At 44.3% G+C, this 20,474-nt stretch overlaps 1 protein-coding gene across 1 annotated transcript in view; it reads right to left on the reverse strand.

Moving 5' to 3' along the window:
* The window catches only part of VGLL4 (vestigial like family member 4), a 77,581-nt gene extending 65,609 nt beyond the window's left edge, over nucleotides 1-11,972 (reverse strand). The window contains exons 1-2 of the mRNA XM_053954009.1: nucleotides 11,924-11,972; nucleotides 5,203-5,279 (exon numbers count right to left, since the gene is read on the reverse strand). Coding sequence (XP_053809984.1) covers nucleotides 5,203-5,266 — 64 coding nt within the window. The 5' untranslated portion in view covers nucleotides 5,267-5,279; nucleotides 11,924-11,972. The remainder of the gene's footprint in view (nucleotides 1-5,202; nucleotides 5,280-11,923) is intronic.
* Nucleotides 11,973-20,474: the final 8,502 nt, after the last annotated feature.

A 20,474-nucleotide genomic window follows, 5' to 3' on the forward strand; every position in this document is an offset into this window, starting at 1 on the left:
GAAGATTTTTTTAGTAGAAGCATCATATGCAACCTTTCCATGGTAAGGTAAATTCCTGCTTAGGCTACATTGGGAAAAGCCAAGACAGGGATGTCCTCAGTCTCTGTAATGACTCCCAGGTAGAGGAACAGAACTCAGCACTCTCCAAAGCAAGGAATTTTGAAGGACACAAACTTATTTTAGATGTCAGAAGATCCCTACACATGCTCCAGGATGCCCTTATTAAACCAATTTGATTCCCTTCCACCCCTGAAGCAAAAGTTCATGGATGAGCAGCAATACTGAAATTTCTCTTAATTCACAATCCAAGACCTTTTCCACTTATTCCTTTGTCACAAGATTTGCCGTTTTTCCCCTACAGGTGCAAATAAAATACAAAGGGCACATCACATGATAAGATTGTGTTCTACTGGAAATCTTTCCTTGTTTTGAGTGATATTTTGCTCTGGAATATTTCCTGTCCTTACACTACAATTCCTCCCAGATCCACTCAGAATGGGGTGAAGTTGTGAACAGAAAACACAGAGTTTTGTGACATGAAACTGCTATTTCACATCTGTGCAAAAATGCTGGCCTGTTGCCCATTTTTCTGAAGCAAATGAATCTCTAGAAAAAAGGTAAAGCAAGCAAACAAAAAAAAAACCCAAAAACACACAACCAAACTAATGCTGGGAAAGCCTCACAATCCTCTAAAAGCAAACTGCAAATGATCCTTGAGACTTCCCTTGTACCAACTGCATTCACAGTTCAAATTCCATCCAATTCCTCACTTTAGTCACTGTGAACACCTTCAGGACCTGGGGTACTTTCAGTGCTGATGGAACTGCTCCCACAGAAGGATGGAAGCTCTTTAAAGTCCTGCAAACATTGATTTTAGATGCTGCCTCAGGCTCACTGCCCATAATTTGCCATAAATTTACACAACAAACAGTAGCAGTGTGGGTGGAAAGTCCTGGTGATGCTGGAAATATTTCATCATTAATATCTTCAACACAAATAACATTCAAGTCTAATTCTGCTATAAACACTACTTGTTTTTTTTATTTAAAACAAGCTTACAGAGCCACCATCCTCTTCAATAGTGCTAAAAAATAATAAATTCTCCTCAACCAAGCCTTGAAGCAGATCTGATTTGGGATCAGCTATCCAAAACAAATAATCATTGCATATTTATTCATACACATATGAGGGGGTGGCAGCCAGCACAAAATTCATGCTCCTAATGAACTCCTGATACCAGAGAGGAGCAGTAAAAACTGCTTGGTGGCTCTTGTCTACACCAGGATTTTATTACAAAGCAGATTAGGGCAGGGATTTTAAAGCACAATAATTCTTCTGTATTAGAAATATCAGCTGTATGGTCTGGCTTAATTATTTGAAGTGGATTAAACTAAACCACATAAAAGCAATTGCTGCCAAACAATAACAGTGCTCACAGGCAAGGAGTGTGGAATTGCAGTTCCAGGCTTCCCTGCACACATGTGGCTGATGGCACATGTGCAAGGAGCGTGGATTCACCAAAGATGAACATCATCTTCAATTCTTTTTTTTTAATGTAGTTCTCTATCAGTTTTGTAAAACATAAATCAAGGCTCAACAGGTATGGATTTGGTCCAAAGCATTAAAATGCAAAGTTTTACCCAGGAATTGGTGGTGCCATTTGTGAGCTGTTCCCAAACCTTTCATTTCCTTCTGGAAGTGTATTTTCTCCTGCTTGCCCACAGCAAGCCCACATGGTTCTTCTTATTCTCTACCACATTTTTAAACTGGGCTTGCATATTGGAGGGAAGTGTAAATAAAGTGCTCCTATAAATCCACACACACTGAGTACAAAGTGCTTACAATAAAATCTGCAAGCACAAGTCCTGATCACTGTTTTCCTTCACTGTTCTCTCAGTGTCAAGATTATGCTTTTAAAACTGTTTATGACTGAAAGACCAGTTCCCAAACCCCTTATACAAGATAAATAGGAAATTACAATCATCCTCACTGCTTGAATACTTGCATAAACCCTACCAGCTCACCCTGTGCTCTTCCAAAAGCAGCCAAATTGAACCCTGAGCAGATGAGAAATCAGAACCAACCCAGGAAGAACAGAGCAGGGAGAGAAGAGTAACGAGTGCCAAGCATCTCACTGGAAACTGCACAAATCAGGTTTACAAGAACCCACGTTCTGTAAGGTTTAAGGCTGTGATGACAATAAAAACCCATAAAATAAAAAGTCATAGAGATGGTTACTTCTAAATCCCTTCCCTGAAAAGATCCCAGCAAAACCTTGCAGGTGCCATTTACAGATGAAATAGTTGCACATTACCTACAGCTCCTCATCAGGGCAAACAGATTTTTATGGCCTTTCCTCCACTATTGACAAGTCAGAAATTAGTGACCAGCCTTTAACATGTCTGACTAATAATGACATCATTGCCTGTCTTCTTTTGTTCAGCCTTCTTTTGCTTTTTTAAGTACAGCTCCACTGTGCAATAAACCTAACTAACTGCTTCCATCTCTGTGGCAGGAGTTAAAATCCCAAAGTGCAGCAGCCATTCCTGCTCCATAATTCATCCTTCCCGTGACACAGCAGTCAAACAAATGTGGTTCATAAATTTTCATTGCTAACAAGTGCAGGAAGATTTAAACTGGGAGCTGCTGAAATACAGTTTCTAGTTCCTGAGCTAAACCAAAGATGAGACTGAAAGCAGCACCCAAGGTTAACTTAGCACTGACCAAGAGCATCCTGCCCAGTATGGAACTGGGGCATCCACTGGGAGCCACCCTCAGTGGCTCTGTCCTGGGCTTCACTCCTCCCTCTTTTCCTTTTCTCTTTGCATTATCATAAATAGAACATTTCATTTCAGTAATTGAACTGTTCTTATCTCAACCCACAGGTTTTACCCTTTTTTGTGATTCCTCTCCCCATCCCAGCAGGGCTGGCAAGTGAGAGCTGTGTGACACTTGCTGGCTGAGGTTAAACTCATTTCTTTAAGTGCTGCTAAGTTGAAAAGTATTTGTTTTAAACAGCTCATGATTTGTATACACAAAGACACTTCAGTACTACTTGGCCCTGCAGTGAGTGCCCACGGAGATAAGAGGATCCTTCACATTTCAAAGCATTAAATTCATAAATGTTGGTGATATTGCTGCACTCCTGGTCATTGCTGGGATATTGGAAACACTGCAGAATTCTGTTTTAGACAAAGTGAGCAGGGATAGAGAAATACAGACAGGACCACTGCTAAAACCTCACTGAATGCTTGAGGATGACAGCTAAATTCAAGATTAAAACTAATTTCCAAACTAACTTCTTTTCACCCAGAACGACTTCAAGGATAACAGCTAAATTCAAGATTTAAAATTAACTTTTTTTTTTACCCAGAACAAGTTTAAGGATAACCGCTAAATTCAAAATTTAAAACTAACTTTTTTATTTTCCCAGAACAAATTCAAGGATAACAGCTAAAGTCAAAATTTAAAACTAACTTCCAACTAACTTCTTTTTACCCAGAACAAGTTTAAGGATAACAGCTAAATTCAAGATTAAAACTAGCTTCCAAACGAACTTCATTTTACTCAGAACAGTTCCAAGAGCTGACACAGAAAGGCACAAGCTCAGGGACAGCCCTGCTCATTTCTTTCCTGCCAGCAGCTCCTGCCACTGCAGCACTTTGGGGTGTGAGAGAACAGCAGGGCAAGCTGGAGACAGCACAAGTTAGAAGCTGCAGAGTGGCATAAATCTAATTAAGTCTAAGTGGTAAGACTAAAGGAATGTAAATTAGAACCAGATACACATCAGCTCCCTCACATGTGAGTTGCACTGAATCAGACTTCCTCTGGATTCTCTAAATCCAACATTCCTACCCTGTGGAGCTCAAAATCAAACTACAGTCTTAGGCAATAGTTAACCAAAAAGAATGCATTTAAGCTCAAGAAAATTGAGTATAAATTCAAAATATACTTTTTTAAATGTAGCCAAAAGAAATCCCCCCCCACCAGGCCAAAATCAGGGTTGAAATTATTTCCTCAAGGAGTTCCACTCTGTTCATTTTAACAGTAATGGCCAAGAACTGGGGCAAAGCAACCAAATCATCCCTGCAGAGTGGCACCACTGAAAACCTGGTGCTTGTCCAGCAGCAAAGTGAACATGCAAGAACAGCAAAACCAACGTTCCTTACAAAGCAGATTTACAGCAGCAAACCAATTATTTCACTCCATTTTCAAGGCAAATAATTCTCAAAAATATATATAGAACAAATGGACAAAAGAAGAAAAGCTGCATTCATCGTAAAAGGTGATTTTATGCACAGAAACGACTTGCAAAAGCAGTTTGAAATTGAAAATACCATTTTTCTAGTCAGAAATCCAAAATACCATTTTTCTTCTGAGTGTACACACTACTCAGAAAGTGCACACACTACTCAGAAAGCACCAAGGACATTTCTTACTGAGCATGCAGGGAACAATCTGATCTGGGAACTGGCACTGCAGCTTGGCAGATTTGAAAATATTATTCTAACATGAGTTAACCCATCTGCAACTCTTACCATGAATGGTAACGGCAAAAACATTACCCAAATAACACCAAAATTATTACCAAAATATTACCCAAATAATGGGCAACGTGAGCCTCTGACTGTTTAAAATCCACTCATTCCCTTTTGCTGGCAGAGAAAGGCAAATGAAGAGCTCATTACTAATGATAAAAGTCAACCTGAGAGTTTTTATCAACTGAAATCTTCACAGCACACTGGTGCCCACCCAGCTCTTTGTTCTGAAATGAGATCTAACCAAAATTATCTGGGAGTCTGAGTTCTCAACCTGGCCTGAGTTTGACACCAGCTCCACCACAACTTTTTTTTCTGCTAACAATGCAAATGCAACTGGGAAAAGAGAGGCACCTTGACATGAATTAAATACATTTTAAAATATTATTCATATTTTTATATATGTATGTATAAATTAATTTTTAAAAATCCAGTCATTCTGTCCTGCCCACTGATCCATTTAAATGCAAGCTGTTGGGTTTGCACCTGAGGAAAACGACCTCTGAAGGGTTTCCTACACACCTACATCAGCCTGAAGAGTTTCCTACACATCTTGGGCTCAGTAAAATTCCAAGCTGGATGAAACCAGCCTCTAGGCTGCTCCAAAACTACTACCCCAAGTGCAAACACAAAGCAGCTGGGTCCAGCAAGGCAGGGAACTTACGTTTCTCATCATCAGCATGGACCAGAGATGCTGCTCTGGACAACACATCCAAGGGAGTCTCCATTCCTCTCTGGATCCTGCAAAATTCAGAACCGAGGTTTCAGAGAGCAAACTGAACACCCAGAGCACGCACACACCCCAGGCTTCCAGGAGGAGTAATGCACAACAGCAGCATGACAGCAAAAACAACCAAAAATCCAAGTTTGTGCTGTTCTTTTCTCGTTAAACCGGCACAGGGCTTGTGCAAAGTGTCACTGCTGAGAACAGGAAAGAAATGCTGGCAGTGCCTTTCCACCCAAACTCTGCAGAACACCAAATTCCCAGGTGCTGGAGCTGCCACACTGCTCACACATGGTGTACATGAATAATTATCTGCTCCCTGTTGGAGTGGCTTTGCCTAATAAACAGCTCTGTTGAGAACATCAGAGATATGTGATGTCCTGGCCTGGCTGCCTGCATGGGCTGCTGCAGATCCTCAGGGTCCCAGAAACTTCACCCCCACACCCTCTCCCATGCCCAGAGGAGAATCATCCAGATTTTATCATTTTATTAAGATTTTTTTTTACTAATAAACACACAGTTGAACTCTGGGTATGTGTGTGTACAACCACACATGTTGAACTGTATTTTTTCCAGTCATAATCACACCTCAGTAGCTGCTTTTGCCTGGATTTTGCCCCTTACAACACAAAAATTTTAATTTAAAAAATGAATTCCCACCACATTAAAAATGCCTGCTCCAGCACTACACCAAGCAACAGGCTCCCATAAAACCAAGGATTGCATTGCAGCTTCTCAAAGTTTCACATGAATGGCTTCAAAACTAAAAAAAAAAAAAGATGTTTCAGTATGAAATTCCAAAAATATGGAAAGGAAAGAAAGGAAGACAATAAGAGAATAACATGTTGTCAAGATATTTTTTACTACAAGGCCAACAACTTATATGTGTTTCAAATAAAAAGGCAATGGCACAGGCAGAACTGTTAAAAAATGGAGAACGAGAAAAAACCCAGAACAACCAAATTTTGTTGAGATTTTCCCACAAAAAAACTGAGCAAAACCTTCTCTCATAAGAACTGTTTACTGTAACTTACTTTACAGTATGATCTTAAAAAAAAAAAAAAAAAAAAAAAGGTAGTGGCAACTGCAGAAATCTCAAACACATGTCCAGCATGTACATTGATTTAACAACAAGCACATGTTTGGGAAGCAATTTCCTCGACTTTGCACTAAAACAATAAACCTCACCATCCTCACTCCCTCCTCCTAAGTAAGTCAGACTTTAATCAAAGACTTTAAAGCATAAGAGAAAGGATTTTAAAGCATTTGTAGGCTGAAAAAAAAAAAGTATTTTTAAGCTTAAAGCTGATATTTTTAAGTTTAAATAATGAAATCCAGTAGGATTTCCATAGAGCAAAGTAAGAAGAAGAGACAAATTTGAAATAACCAAGTGTATTGAGGATTAAAACATTTTTCTCCCTCCCTGCCAGAATCAGCTTTTGCTCAAGAATATTTTAACTGAACTTGTAAAGTCAATTAACTCTTTAATTTCAAGACAATACCAGTGGGCAAGAGGTTTTAGAAGACAAGACCTTATCTTATTTTACTGTTCTGACTTCATGAAACATTTATTCCTTTCCCACCTGGCCACATCCTCCTCCAAACCAAAGCAAAGATTTGGAAGAGGGCATTCCCTGAAACCCTTCAGCACCATTCCACCTGCATCCCTCAGACCCTGGCGCTTCATTTCTTTCTTACTTTTTGTTTTCTTGGGCTTTACTGACCCTCTCACACAAACTCCTCCAACAGAGTTAAAATTCAGTTGGAAAATTGATTCAGCTTTGTCTGATCAGGGGATGCAGCTACACCAGACTGAGATAACTCAGGATTCAGAGCTAAATTCATCCTACACTTCAAAGGCAGTAATACAGATATTTTTGGTCAAGCCTTTAGGAAAAAAAACAACTCTTGATAAACAACATCATAAAGGATAGTGAAAGGTCTATTAAAAACAAATTAACGACATTAATTTTCTTAATGTAGTCAATAAATTTTTTTTGTACATTTTTTTATGTAGTTTCAATTTTTTTTTTTCTTTCAGCTTTCCAGTAATTTTTAAATAATGGGAGCAGCAGATGCCCAATCCCTTCCTGGACCGTGCTCCCAGTAAGAGAATTAACTGGTGACAGAAACCCACACTGGGAGAAGGAAACAGGAACCAAGTCTTCATCCAGTTCAGGAAATTAGACACTTTAAAAACAACTTGACTAAAGAAAGTGGCCTCAGCAGAGCTTTGCAGCTTTGTGCATTATTAAAGTTCACATCACGAGAGAGCTGCTGAGGTGTTCCCCTGGCATCAGGGCCTTGTATTCATTCAAAAACTGCAATTCCCAGGGTCAAATCCCAGATATTCTGGCATTTTGAAATAGGGAACAAAAATGACCTGCAAGGAGCTGTACACTGCCAGATTTTTCAAATAGTGTTAAATATCTCTTTATCTCTAGACTAACAAATCTGTGATTATAGTTCAGGAAAGAAATGTAGGTTGCCCAGGAGAGAGAGAGGAGGGATCCTCTCTCAGCTCCAAATTTAAAATGCTGATTTAGTCAGGGCAAGTCAGAAAAGGCTGCCTGGAGTGGCCAGCCCAGCCACCCTGGGGGAGCCACGGTTCAGAAAGAAAAGACCAGAAACACTTCCCAGGCTTCCGAAAAATAAAAAAAAATAAATTAAAAAAAAAAAATAACCCAAAACAAAACCAGAAAAAAACCAAACACAAAGCCAAAAAAATCCAGCTATTTCTCAGGGTGACACAAAGCTGTCTCTGCAGCAGAGCCCAACCCTGAGTTCTGACGTGTCCCCACCAAACCACAGCTCTCTGCGAGCACTTGGTGAGGGAAATCAAGCAAGGAGTGAAACACAAATAAAACTGGATTTCCCCTGGCTACATCCGATTTAAACACCCTGGAAACAGTTGCCCAAATAAATCTCACAAATCTCTTTGTAACCAATCTCACTGGTTACAAAGTCTTAAATGTTGGATTCAGGAGACGTGAGCCAAAAGCACTCAAGATATTTTTATCTAGTTTTATTTCAAACATTAGTTAAATATCTTCCAAAGTGCTCTTATTTATCAGTTACTGCTCCCACTCAGCACTGCCCTGTTCTGTCCTCTCCCCTGCACAGCAGCAAAGAAAACTGTAAAGACATAAAATGGGAAATCTGAGATGTCTGAAAGACTGACCTAAACACTGACCCACCTGTGATTTTTTTATGCAGCACCCGAAGCATGCAATACCCATTAGTGTAAAGAAACAACACTTTATTTCTCCTCTCTTGACATTTTTGCAAGACCCAGAAACCCACAGAGTACTTTCAGCTTTACAAATGCCTGCTAATCTTGTTTTGTTTTGTGGGTTTTTTTAGAAAAGGAACGGTTCAGTGTTTTCAGGGATTTATGCAGCACCTTCCAAGCATCAGGAAGGGACAAACCCTGAGGTTGCTGCTTTGAAATTCCGTTCACAGGCAGCAGAGCTCCACTCGCTGAGCCCAAGCAGAGACAATTATTGAATCCCACCAAAGTTCATGTTCACAGTGGGGCATGTCAGGAAAGAGTGAGCTAAAGAGAAGAACTTTCCATTTGATTTTAACAAAGGGGAAGTGGCACAGGGAGAGGAAGGAAAGAGAAGCAAAGATGATGTTTGGGCAGTGACCTCATACAGAGTTAGGATGGGACTAGGACAGACCTGAGCTCCAGTCAGGTGCCAAAACTGGGGGATGAGAACAACAGACAGGAGTGCAGGCACAACAAAATGAGAGAATTGGGATATGGAACCCCAAAGAGCAGTCACAATGCCTGGATTGCAGTGGGACTGAGAGAACAGCAGCACACCTGAGGAACAGCAAAACCAGCCCAGAACCTGCTGGGACAGAGCTACACCCTGCCAGGAGAGAAAGGCTGAGCCTTCCCCGATGGACAGAAAAGCCTGGTACTTGAATTGCCATCTGCAGAAATCACACAGATAAGGTTGGAGGGAGAAGAGCAGGATTAATAAACAAAGCCCACTAATTACAACAATGAAAAAGCAATTCATGAGTAACAAGACACTTGAGAAACCATCAAGACCAACGTGCAGATAAACACAAGTGCAGGGAAAACAAGATTAATTGAAAAGAGTGGTCAAAAGCAGCTCCCACCTCGGGAGAGACAGCCCCAAAACTGCCCAAATTCATACCCAGAAATGCCAAGAAACAGACTCGGCTGATTTCAATGGAAGAGAGTGAAACTGAAGAGGAAATCCAAACACAATTGATCAGCACAATCAGTAAATCCACACAGGGAAGGAGGATAAAGCAGAAGTTTAATGCACAATAGGTAAACACAGTTTATTTTTTATGACAGGAGAGAGCAAAGCATATTTGCCCCATGAATGAGAACAATGACAGGCACGTTGTAATCAATAATTTTCTCAAATAGGCACAGTGCATTCAAATTTCCTCAGCTATGCTTGGACCAGAGCTTCTGCTTGTGGACAGAAAAGCCCTGGGTTGAGATTCCCATGTGAACTGTTAAAATGTGAAATGTTAAAATGTGAAACGTTAAAATGCTCACTTTAGAGCATGATTACCAAGCAGCACTGATCATTCCCTATTTACAACTCAAAATCTTGAGAGCACCTTCAGCCTATTTGGCTAAACACCACTTTTTAAAAAATGTATTTATCCCCTACTTTGGGGTTTTTTTAAACCATGCTTGTTATGCATGTGGAAAATGTGTTTGAACAGGCAAATCTTCAACCAGAAACAACGATTTAACTCATCACACAGAAAATTATAAGCTTAAAGCAGAGCTTTGGTATTTTACCTCGTGCTTTTTGTTGTCTTGTTATATAAATCCCCCTTAACAAGGCAACATTTTAAGAAGCAAGCTATTAATAATTTCTGAAAGCTAAGAAATTTAAGGTGGGAAAGTCCAAGCTGACCTTGTCTTGTACCTACAAGATCACTCAGAGCATCCTACATGTTACACAACCTGCTGCAAACACATTATGAAACATTTAACCACAGTAAAGAGAACAGAGCCAAAGCTCCCGTTTCTAACAGAAAACTCCCAGGTGTGTCTGGAAGCAAGCAAACCAATTAACCCCTGCAACATGGAGGTGCTCAGAAGGCTATCAAAGCTGCTCGTATGTAAATAAGAAACTGATGGTTTGTGATGTGGATGCTCTTAATTAACCTGCCCCAAAGGGCTGTACAGATATTTTCTATCCTATTTTAGTTTCCAGGCCAATTTTATAGCAAACTGTCAGATCTCAGCAGCACTCCTGGGTGCTCAGCTCTGGCCGAGTTCCTGCTCTAGGGTGCATCTAAAATCTGACCCCATCCCACAGAGGGCTTCCTGAGCAGGGAAGGAAAAGCATCCTGCACCAAAACCTCCATCCCTGCTCCCCACAGCGTGCTGGGGGCTCGGCAGCACCTGCTCCAGCCCAGGCAGCTCATGGGGAAAATGCAAATGTACAACAGGCAGGCCCAAAATCCACCAAGAGTTAACGAAGGGGTCAGGGCTGTATCTCACTTGTGAATCAAAGCAGTTCTTGTAACTGAGCCCCAAAAGCCCGATCCCCAATAACCAGATCATAACTGTGTATCAATAAGAAGAGATGTAGAGAATTTAAGCAAAACACATTCCACATTAGAAGACTAACAAGTTCACAGATAGGAAAATACAAATAAAGGGCCTTCAAGTCTGGAGAAGAGCCTTAAAAAAGTTTGTTATTAAGGCAGGAGAGGGATATTGCTGCCCAATTTTATAGAGTTCTAAGGGCTCTCAGTAGCACTCCCTACAAAGTGCAGTTTGTTTCTCTGGGAGGAATACTCTTTAAACAACTCTGTTCTAAAGCCAGAGAAAAACTAATCAGATAAATCACCCTGCAGGAAAAATCCTGGAACTCTTGATCAGCCAAGTCCTCTTTGGTGTAATTAAGAAAATGGCCATTATTTCTTGTTCCTGACAATCCTGAAGCACCAACACAGCAGAAAGGCATTGAGCTGGCTTTATGGATTCTCCACTGCCAGTGGAAACGGGTGTTAAATTCCCCTTCATCCCCTCTCAGAAAAGGGATGCACTGGCATCAGCGTGGACAGCTTCACTCAGGGAATTAATTACTGCTGATCACATCTGGGGAACACGCGGCCAGCGTGACACTACGATGCGAAAGGCTACATAAAAAAACCTCTGCCAACGGAATATAAAAGATGCAGCGCCAAAAGCCTTCACAGCGCCCTTGGGACGCGTTCTAGAAGGTTTCACCTCTGCTACCGATACGGCGCCGGGGATTTTCCCTGCAGGAAGAACACGATGGGCGGGAGCCAAGCCGCGAGTTCCAGACAGCGGGAGCGTCCCGGTGCTGCGGATACCCCCGGGCACGCTCCTGCCGGGCACCTCCTCCGGCTCCCGCTGCCTGCGACCCGCGGCTGCGGCCGCCGGAGCGGAACCTTCCCCGGCCCGGGGGGAGCGGCTCCCTCCCCGCCTGGATCCCGACACCGCCGGAGGTTGCCCGGCCGCCGGCAGCGCCCGGCGCGGTTCCCGCGGGGAAAGCCCGGCAGCGCGGAGAGGACGGGCCGGGGCAGCCCCGTCCCAGCCCCGTCCCGCCCGCCAGCGCCGCTCCCTCCGCCCCCGCGGCCACCTGTGCGCGCTGTCCCCGCGCTGTCCCCGCGCACTCACCGGCGCTCCGGGCGGTGCCGGCAGCGCGGCCGCGGCGCCCCGCGGGCCGGGCCGGGCCGGGCCGGGCCGGGCGGAGGCAGCGGCGGCGGTGCGGGCCCGGAGCAGGCGCGGCTCGGCCGGCGCCGCTGGCCCCGCTGGCTGCGCGGGCCCGCCGAGGAATCCCAGGAATGAGGGAATTCTGCGGCGAGCAGGTGGGAGCGCCGCCCGCCCCCATTGGCCGGCCGGCCGTGACGTCAGCGCAATTAGGGTAATGAAGCGCTGACGTCACATCCTCGCAGGTAGGGAGCGCGCGGCCCGGCCCCGCCCCCGCGGAGGAGGGACACGGGGACGGAGGGTGGCGGGTTCGAGCCCCGGGACGGCCGGGAGCGACAGCGGGGACAGGAGAGCACGGGCGGGGACAACGCTGCTCCTCTGCCCCCCGGCTCTAACCCTAAACCTTTTCCTCCCCCCGCAGGAAAAACCAAAGGGAAACAGCACTAAACTAAACCTCCAGGAAAACAGCAAGAAAGCCTCTCTCAAGAACAAAGCGCTTTTTAGCAGCAGAAAGGCGCGTTTCGCATTAAAGCACGCTGTCCCAGCATCTGAGAGCGGCTCGGTGTCCCCAGGCACACCGGCACACGCCCGAGTGACGAGTTTCAGAGCTGCTGTGAATGGATGGGGGTCACATCCCCGTCCTCCGCACGATCTGACGGGAATTGCTGGGAGCAGCCCCGGCGCTTTCCTGTTTACTGCTCGCTCTGCGGCGGGGTTTCACCGAATCCCTTCTCCCGATGTGACTCACTCAGCCTGGGAGGAGCTGCCGAGTTTGAGTGAGAGCAAAGCCGAGCCCTCCTGGTCACCAAACTGCTCCTCTCCCCTCCGCCGGCAGGGCAGGAGCCCCTCGGCACCGCTGCACAAAACCGGAATATTCCGATTCCCATCCCGTCCCCGGGGCGGACACCGCGCCGCTGGAAAAGGATCGCGCCGGTTCCCACCACGCCGGCACAGCCCCGGGCATTCCCACGGCAGCGTTCGTGCCAAGGGTGCCACTTCCAGCAATGCAGGAGCAAGCCTTGATAAAACTCTGCCTGTTTTTAGGACTGTTACCAAATCAAGCTGTCGGGCAGCTTGTGCATCTGGAGGAGCCACTTCCCCAAAGCCAAGCCAAGGTTTGTCCAAGGCGCTCTGAAGAACCTGGGAATGCTGCTCCCAGGCCCGCAGAAATGAGTTCCAGAGCAGGAGATGTGGGAAAGTGCTGCAGCGATCTCCTGGTGGGCACACTCAACATCAGTCACCAAACAGGTCCCAGAATGGTGCATTTTATCCTCACAAGGATCTGAGGTGGCCCTCAGGCGCCTCTTGGAGTGCATTGCAAAGGGAAAGAAAAGGACAATAAATCAACCTGAGCCCCTTGAAGGGCCTTAGGGTTGCAGCTTTGTGGTGGAACCCAAAAAGAGCACAGCGCTGCAGAAACAGAGAGTGTTTCTGTGGAATTCTGCTCAGGGCATTTCTCCCGTCCAGCTCCTCCTCCCTCGCTGTGACAATAAACGCACAAGACCAGAAAAGGCACCGCAGCGGTGTTTGCTCCAGGAAAAGCAGCAGCAGGGCACAGCAGGGTTTATCTGAGGTGCTGGAAGTGGGATTTCTGCAGGAAATGGTGGAGGGAGCTCGGCTCCCCGGCGCAGCAGCCCCGCCAGGGCCGTGGGAGGCGCGGGGCAGGGAGCGGCCGGGCATGACCCCGCACACCCCGCACTTGGATTCCTCGGAGGGTCCAGAGCCCGTGAAGGCTCCGTGCTGTCCAGCTCCCATTTTAAAGTCCATCAAAATCATGCTGACACCGAAGTATTTTCATATCCTCGCAAGGACAGGTCATGAGATCTCCGGGCCACCAAAAGCTAGCCAAAAGCACATTCCAAACCTAAATTAAATCCAGATTTAGACTCCACACACTCAGGGTATCTAATAGGAACACTTCAGTTCATAAAACAAATTAAATGCATGTAGTGTCAGAACAACCATGAACATAGTTTTATACATGTTGCAAACCCTTCATCTGTGATTTCTATAACAATATAATTTAAAAATTGATATTGTTTTAACAGACTATTGGAGATTATTTTCATTACCAGCAAGCAAGAAGAGGAGTTCGATGATCTAATATTTGGGGAAAAAGTAGTCAAAACAGTAATGTAAAACTTGTTTGAGAAAACAAGATACGGGACAAGAAAAACACCATGAAATATGGAAAACAAAACCACAGGCACTGAGAAAAGATCTGAACTAGATATTGGTACATATCACAAGAATTAATTGCTGCAGACTAATTACAAGACTTTTCAATATGTATCTCTGAGAAAAAAGTCTGCCACTCCTGTTTCTAACTGCTGGAGGGAAGAGGTGGGAAGGGTTTCTTTGTTTAACCAGACAGAGCTCCTGGGATGAGGAGGAGCTTGAGACAGGAGAGGTCAAAACAGCTTTTGATCCTTTGGAGCTGCTGTTGCAGCAGCTCCCAGCAGAAGTTTTAGAACAGGATATTTATTAAACATCTCAGGAGCCTGAGGAGCATCAGCTGGCTGGGAACAGTGACCCCGAGCATTCCCTACGGACACACTTCCACTGCAGTGAGGTGACAACATCTGTAAAAAACAAACAAAAAAATGAAGTACAAGTTGTCAAACGTTGGGAATCTTGGAAAACAGATCTTAACACAGCACAAAAAAACTTGTTGGGACTGCTGAACTCAACACATGCTGCTCACCAGGCAAATTCACACATTAGGAAAGCAAACCCAGTCTTGGGTGACGAGGTGTATTTTCTTTTGCTCGGGTGTTAAAATTTGGTTTTCATTTAGCAGGAACTTTCTAACCCAATGGTATCAAAGGCTCTTTGTTGACTCAGATACCAGCAAAAATTTACTTTGCTGAAACCCAAAAACTCACCGAGATACCTGAGATAGCTGAAATAAAAAAGTCATGCTTCAGCAGCCAGGTAGGGCTCCCAAGGCAGGATGCAAATCCTGGGATGCCACTCCTGTTCCAAATGTACATTAATCACCAAAAATTAATCACATTCTTCACAAAGTATGGCCAATGCAACAGAAGGTTTAACCCCTGCGTGGGGGAGCTGGGATTGTGGCTGGCCGTGGATCTCAGCTGCCTGAGGACCACATTTTAAAACTTTTTTTTTGGTTTATTTCAGTATAGAGGCAGGAAAGGTCCTGAAACCAAAGGGCAGAACCCATATTCTAGCAAATTGCAGTCTGCAGGGAGATCCCATGGCCTAATCTCTCTAAAAGGATATTCAGGGGTGACCTTATCACTCTGAAATTCCCTGAAAGGTGGCTGTGCTCAGGTGGGGTTGGGCTCTTTCTCCAGGAACTGACAGAACCAGAGGACACAGCCTCAAGCTGCACCAAGGGAAATTTAGGTTGGATGTTAGGAAAAGGTTTTTTACAGAAAGGGTGATAAAGTTCTGGAATGGCTGCCTGGGGAGGTGGTGCAGTCACCATCCCTGGGTGTATTTAACAAAGCCTGGATGTGGCACTGGGTGCCAGGGTTGAGTTGAGGTGTTGGGCCTGGGTTGGACTCAGTGATCTTTGAGGTCTCTTCCAACCTGGTCATTCTGTGAGTCCTGTGAATTCTGTAATCCTACAGCCCCATCTCAAGCATTAATCCTGTAATTCTTATTGGAATTGCCTGACATCTGTTCCATGACCAACCAAGAAAAGCAAGCATTGCCACTCTAGTAAGAGTTGGTTAAAAATGCCCTGGGCAAGTTTTTTCCCTCCACATGGCCCCAGCAGTGGCATCCCTCACTTTTGGGACAGACTGCAGCGTTCCCCACCAAAACCTGGCCTGCTGAACTATTCTGAGTGATTTCAGTGATTTCTAAGCAGCAGAGGGCAAGGGTTGTGGCTTCAATCAACAGTGCAAGTGTAGAGCTGCAAAAAGCTCTGTTTTCCTTAGGTGCCCATCTAAGCAAGGAATTTGCCAGCTGACATCACCGCATGCAAACAAAAAGGAATTTATGGAAGTTCTTCCAGTTTCTTACTGCCATCTCTTTTGGTTTTCAAACAGCAACAATTCAGATACTTCTTTGCCATCAGCCAGGAATGCCTGAAGTTCCCTGGAGTCTGCAGGGAAGCTCAGTGTGGACCAAACTCTGCACAAAGATGATGCGGTTGGTGCCAAAAGCAAACATTTTCTCCATTATTTGTCACAGGTTTAATGAGGCATGGCAGTGCTTTGCCATCTCTGTCAGTCCAATTACAGTGCATGCTTCCATCTATCCACACCTTCTTTCATAAAACAGGTTAGTTTTACACCAAGTGACAGCAGCTTTTAAAATCAGTCTCAAAGCATGTTTTAGGACACACAAATTACGTGGCCTCAGAAGCAAACATCTTTTCAGCAATGAAAAACTCCTAAACTCTGAATCTGAAACTCTTCCTTGCTAAAATCCACATTCAGCTGCACTGCAGCTCAAAGCTGCCTTATATAAAAACACACACAAAATTCAAAATACATAAGATTTAATTTTTTTGAACATAGTTTATTATTCATTACATCACAATGTGTTAAATTGCAGTAATTCCAGCCAGACAAGTTGATCCAAAATGAAAGTTGATGGAGATGGTTATTTATTACCTGCTTCAAGACAAAGCTTGCCCTCTTCATAATTGTCTGCCCCATCATCCAAGGGAAGATGAAAAGAAACAGAGTAATTTCAGTTGGAGCAGGGTCAGAACAGCACCATCATCTTCAAGCAAACAATGAGATATTTTCAGACTCACACAGAACATGAACACCACTAACTCTGCTCTTTCAGAACATTCAACCACAGGTACTTTTTGCTTGCTTTGTTCTAGAAAAGATTTCACCCCATGGAGGTTCCCATAAGATGAAGACAGACAAGATAGATGAAAAAAATTAAATACAAAAGGAGTGTCAGATTAACAAATTAAAAGCAACTCCTGGCCACAACCCACTGGTTTTAATTTGTTAAAGTTTTGTTAAACACTGATAAAAAGACCACAGATGGTTCACAGCAGAACTCCAAATGGCAAATTTAGTGTAAAGGAAAGGTCAGTACAGTCAGTGATCCACAGCTGAAGGTAAATATGCAGAGTAACCTCTTCATTATGCACTTTGTGCAGTAAACATCCACGTAACAGATTTCACTCCCTATTTGATTTGCATCCTGTCTCATACAGGACCAGATGAACTTCAGTCCAAGTGGGATCATTAAAATCACAAACAGGTTGCAGCTCAAGATGAGATGCAGAATTATTTTCAGTTTCCACATCAATTCATGGTAAGCTATAGAACTTCCATACATTTGCAGGCTGTGAGAAAAGGCTCTTCAGTCACCAGGATTTCTTCTAGACCAAAGCCACCAGCAGCAGGTCACTGCAGAGAAGGAACTGGGACCAAATGGTGTCCAAAGCCCTTTGGAATATCCATCTATCAGCTAAGGATGCACATGGGATCATTCTGGAAGAACCAAGCTCAGTCACATCTGCTGGATGCAAACACCCACCCTGACTTTCACTGCTCCTGGGGGCCAGCTTTGCAGCTCTTACAGCCTGATCTGGCTAATTACTGAGGACTTAGGACTCTTCCTGACTGGCCTTTCTGGACTAAGGTCACTCATCTCCTCAGGACAAGTGGACTCTCTCCTCAGCTTTCCAGGTGTGCCCTTTCCAGGGTTTTTTCCCAAATGGCTCACAGGGGTCAGGCTCTGCTCCCAGGGAACAGGGACAGGACAAGAGGAAAAGGCCTCAGGCTGTGCCAGGGCAGGCTCAGGGTGGACAGCAGCAGGAATTTCCCCATGGAAAGGGTGCTCAGGAATTGGAACTGCCCAGGGGGGTTTGGAGTGCCCATCCCTGGAGGTGTCCAAGGAATTCCTGAATGTGGCACTCCTGGGCTGGGGACAAGGTGGGGATTGGGCACAGCCTGGACTCAGTGGTCTGGGAGAGCTTTTCCAACCTGAATTATCCTCTGATTCTCTAATAAAAATAACACACAAATTTTCAATTCTATACTGGAAAGGGAATCCTGCTAAAATTAGTCACAGATAAACTAGACAAACAACAGAGGAGACATTCTTTAAACAACAAAAACATAAGGCAAAATAAACCAATCCTTGCTTTAAAAGCAGCTGTGCGAACACAACCCTTGAATATAATCCACTTAAAAATGCTGTAAGAACTAAAAGTGCAGTGATGGATTTCATCACCTACTGCTGTCTGCAGGGAATTCACCTTCAAACTGCCAAAGTGCTGCTGACTCAGTCTCCTCCTTGGCAAGAGTCTAAGGCAGGGCTGCAGGGACAGAGTTAACAGGGGTGAGCAGGATGAGCAGAAGCTCACCCAACCCCGGACTTGGGAGGCAACGAGGGGAAAGAAACAGAGAAAATAAAATTGTCTAGAATTTCTTGTGCAAGTAATTTGGTTTTAAAAAGCTTTGCCCCAGGCTGTAAAGCCAAAGCAGTGTGACAGCATCATGAGGCAGACACTGGGATCTGTGGCAGCCCTTCTTGAAGCATCCTAGGAAGGGAAAAACTTCTTGGCTCTCATTGCTGTACAGAGAGCAAGCCAGACCCTTCACCACTGCTGAGAGCAAGACAACTTGAGGATGGCAATATTAAAAGAAAAAACCAAAACCACAAACCAAACCAAAAAAAACCATGCAATGCTCCCCTCCCATGCTTCAATATGAATTTTAAAATAGGAGGTTTGGAGAAGCTTTGGCAGGAGGCAGAGATTAAGCAAATAATCACTGTGTGGGAACACAAGCTTTCAAATTTACCAAGTGCACTGCGGAGCTAAAGAGATCCCATGTAGAGAAGTAATACAAATTAATTCAAGAATGAGATGTTTTACTATTTACTTGGCTTATTTAATTCACTAGGGGAGGTATCTTAAATATCAAGTTCAAGGCTTTTAAAGACGGTATCAGTACAACAAAGGGAAGTGAAGGAACCAAAACACACAGTGTTTGCTCTTGGTCAGTTTTTGCTTTGTTTTGCTTTAAAAGACAGCTCCTTGTGGCTGCAAACTCCTCAAGATGAAATTTTGTCAAATTTAAAATGGGGAAGAACCCTCTATACCCAGTACACTTGCAGAGATTTTCAGTCTGTCTTCACAGCTGCAAGACCTTTCATTTCTCAGAAAAAAAAATGTGTCTAACCATTCAAACAGTCCCCACCACTACTGGAAAGGACTTGGCAGAATGCTGGATTATGAAGGCAAAAATTGCATGGAAGTTCTTAGACTAAAGATGTTAATAAAATATTTGGAATTTGCATGAATAATTTCAGAATGTATAGTCTGAAGCTTCCTGTTCGTGTAGTAAGACTTAATCCATTTCTAAACATTTCTGACTGAAGCAGGCTGAGTAAGAGGTTAAAACATGCAGGAGTAAAGTGATTACTGCCTCTCCCTAAGGCAGTCATTAAGTTCAGGATCAGTTAGCAACTGTGGTGGAGATTTTTATCTAGGAAAACTGGTAAATACGGTCACTGCAAAACTTTGTGAAACCACAGTATCAAACGTGACAGAGCAACTGTTGAGTCAAAAAAAAAGCAGAGCAGAAAATAGCTATATGGAGGTAATGTCTCTTTTTACTGCAGTAGGGAATACAAAGAAAATTCATTTTCTACACTATATGGCCAGCAGAGTGACTTTGAAAATGAAGAATACTTTGTCCTCTCTCAGCACCTTACCCAGGAAAAACCATCAGACACACAGTGCCCTGATATTCTGACCTTCAGAGCATATTTCAACTTCAATTCTATTTTTAAATTAATTGCTGGGAAAAGGCATGAGTCACAACCCTGCTTGGATCCCCCTGCACTGGACACTCACCAAGGGCTGGGCTCATTCTGAGCTTTTCCAAGCCAGAGCAGGCTCCTGCTTTAGCACCTCAGAGTGAAGAACAAGGTTCAGCTCCCTCAGCCACCCAGGAATCCCGGCCTCTGTGTCCATCTTGATCTTCCCAATTTTGGCACAGATGTTTGTTGCAAACATCAGGAAGCTCAGGGATGCTGCAAAGTGTTTCTGCCAGGAAGGGATCCCAGCTCAGCTGCCCATGGGCACTTTCCCTGTGCTCAGGCTGCAGCAGTGACTCCCATCTGCTGACAGTGAAGGTCAACAAAACCTAAAGAGAAGCCTCGGGGAAGCACAGGTGAGAAATACAGGCTCTGCACCTACAGATACAGCTGGAATTTGGAGGGTCCCACAGTCATGCACCTGGAGAAACTCCCTGTTCCAGCACTTGGAAAAGGGGAAATGTGCAAGCAAGGAGGAACACGTCATACATGTGCTGATGGAGGTCAGCAGCCTGTGTGGTTCAGCTTTGTGGCCTCTCCAAACCGAGTTTAGGAGCAGCCAAATGATTATGTATGCAGTCACATTTTTGATTCTTTGATTTCCCCTTCTTCCTGTGTCATCCAGTTCATTCCCTCTGGAGCAGGAGGCTGTTCCACACTCCCCTGGCACTGTGGATCTCAGAGGCAGTGAGGCCCATGCTGCTGACTCACCTACACAAACCCTCAGCAATTTGATTGGGTC

Source organism: Vidua chalybeata, chromosome 12 (assembly GCF_026979565.1).
Source record: "Vidua chalybeata isolate OUT-0048 chromosome 12, bVidCha1 merged haplotype, whole genome shotgun sequence".
Lineage (NCBI taxonomy): Eukaryota > Metazoa > Chordata > Aves > Passeriformes > Viduidae > Vidua > Vidua chalybeata.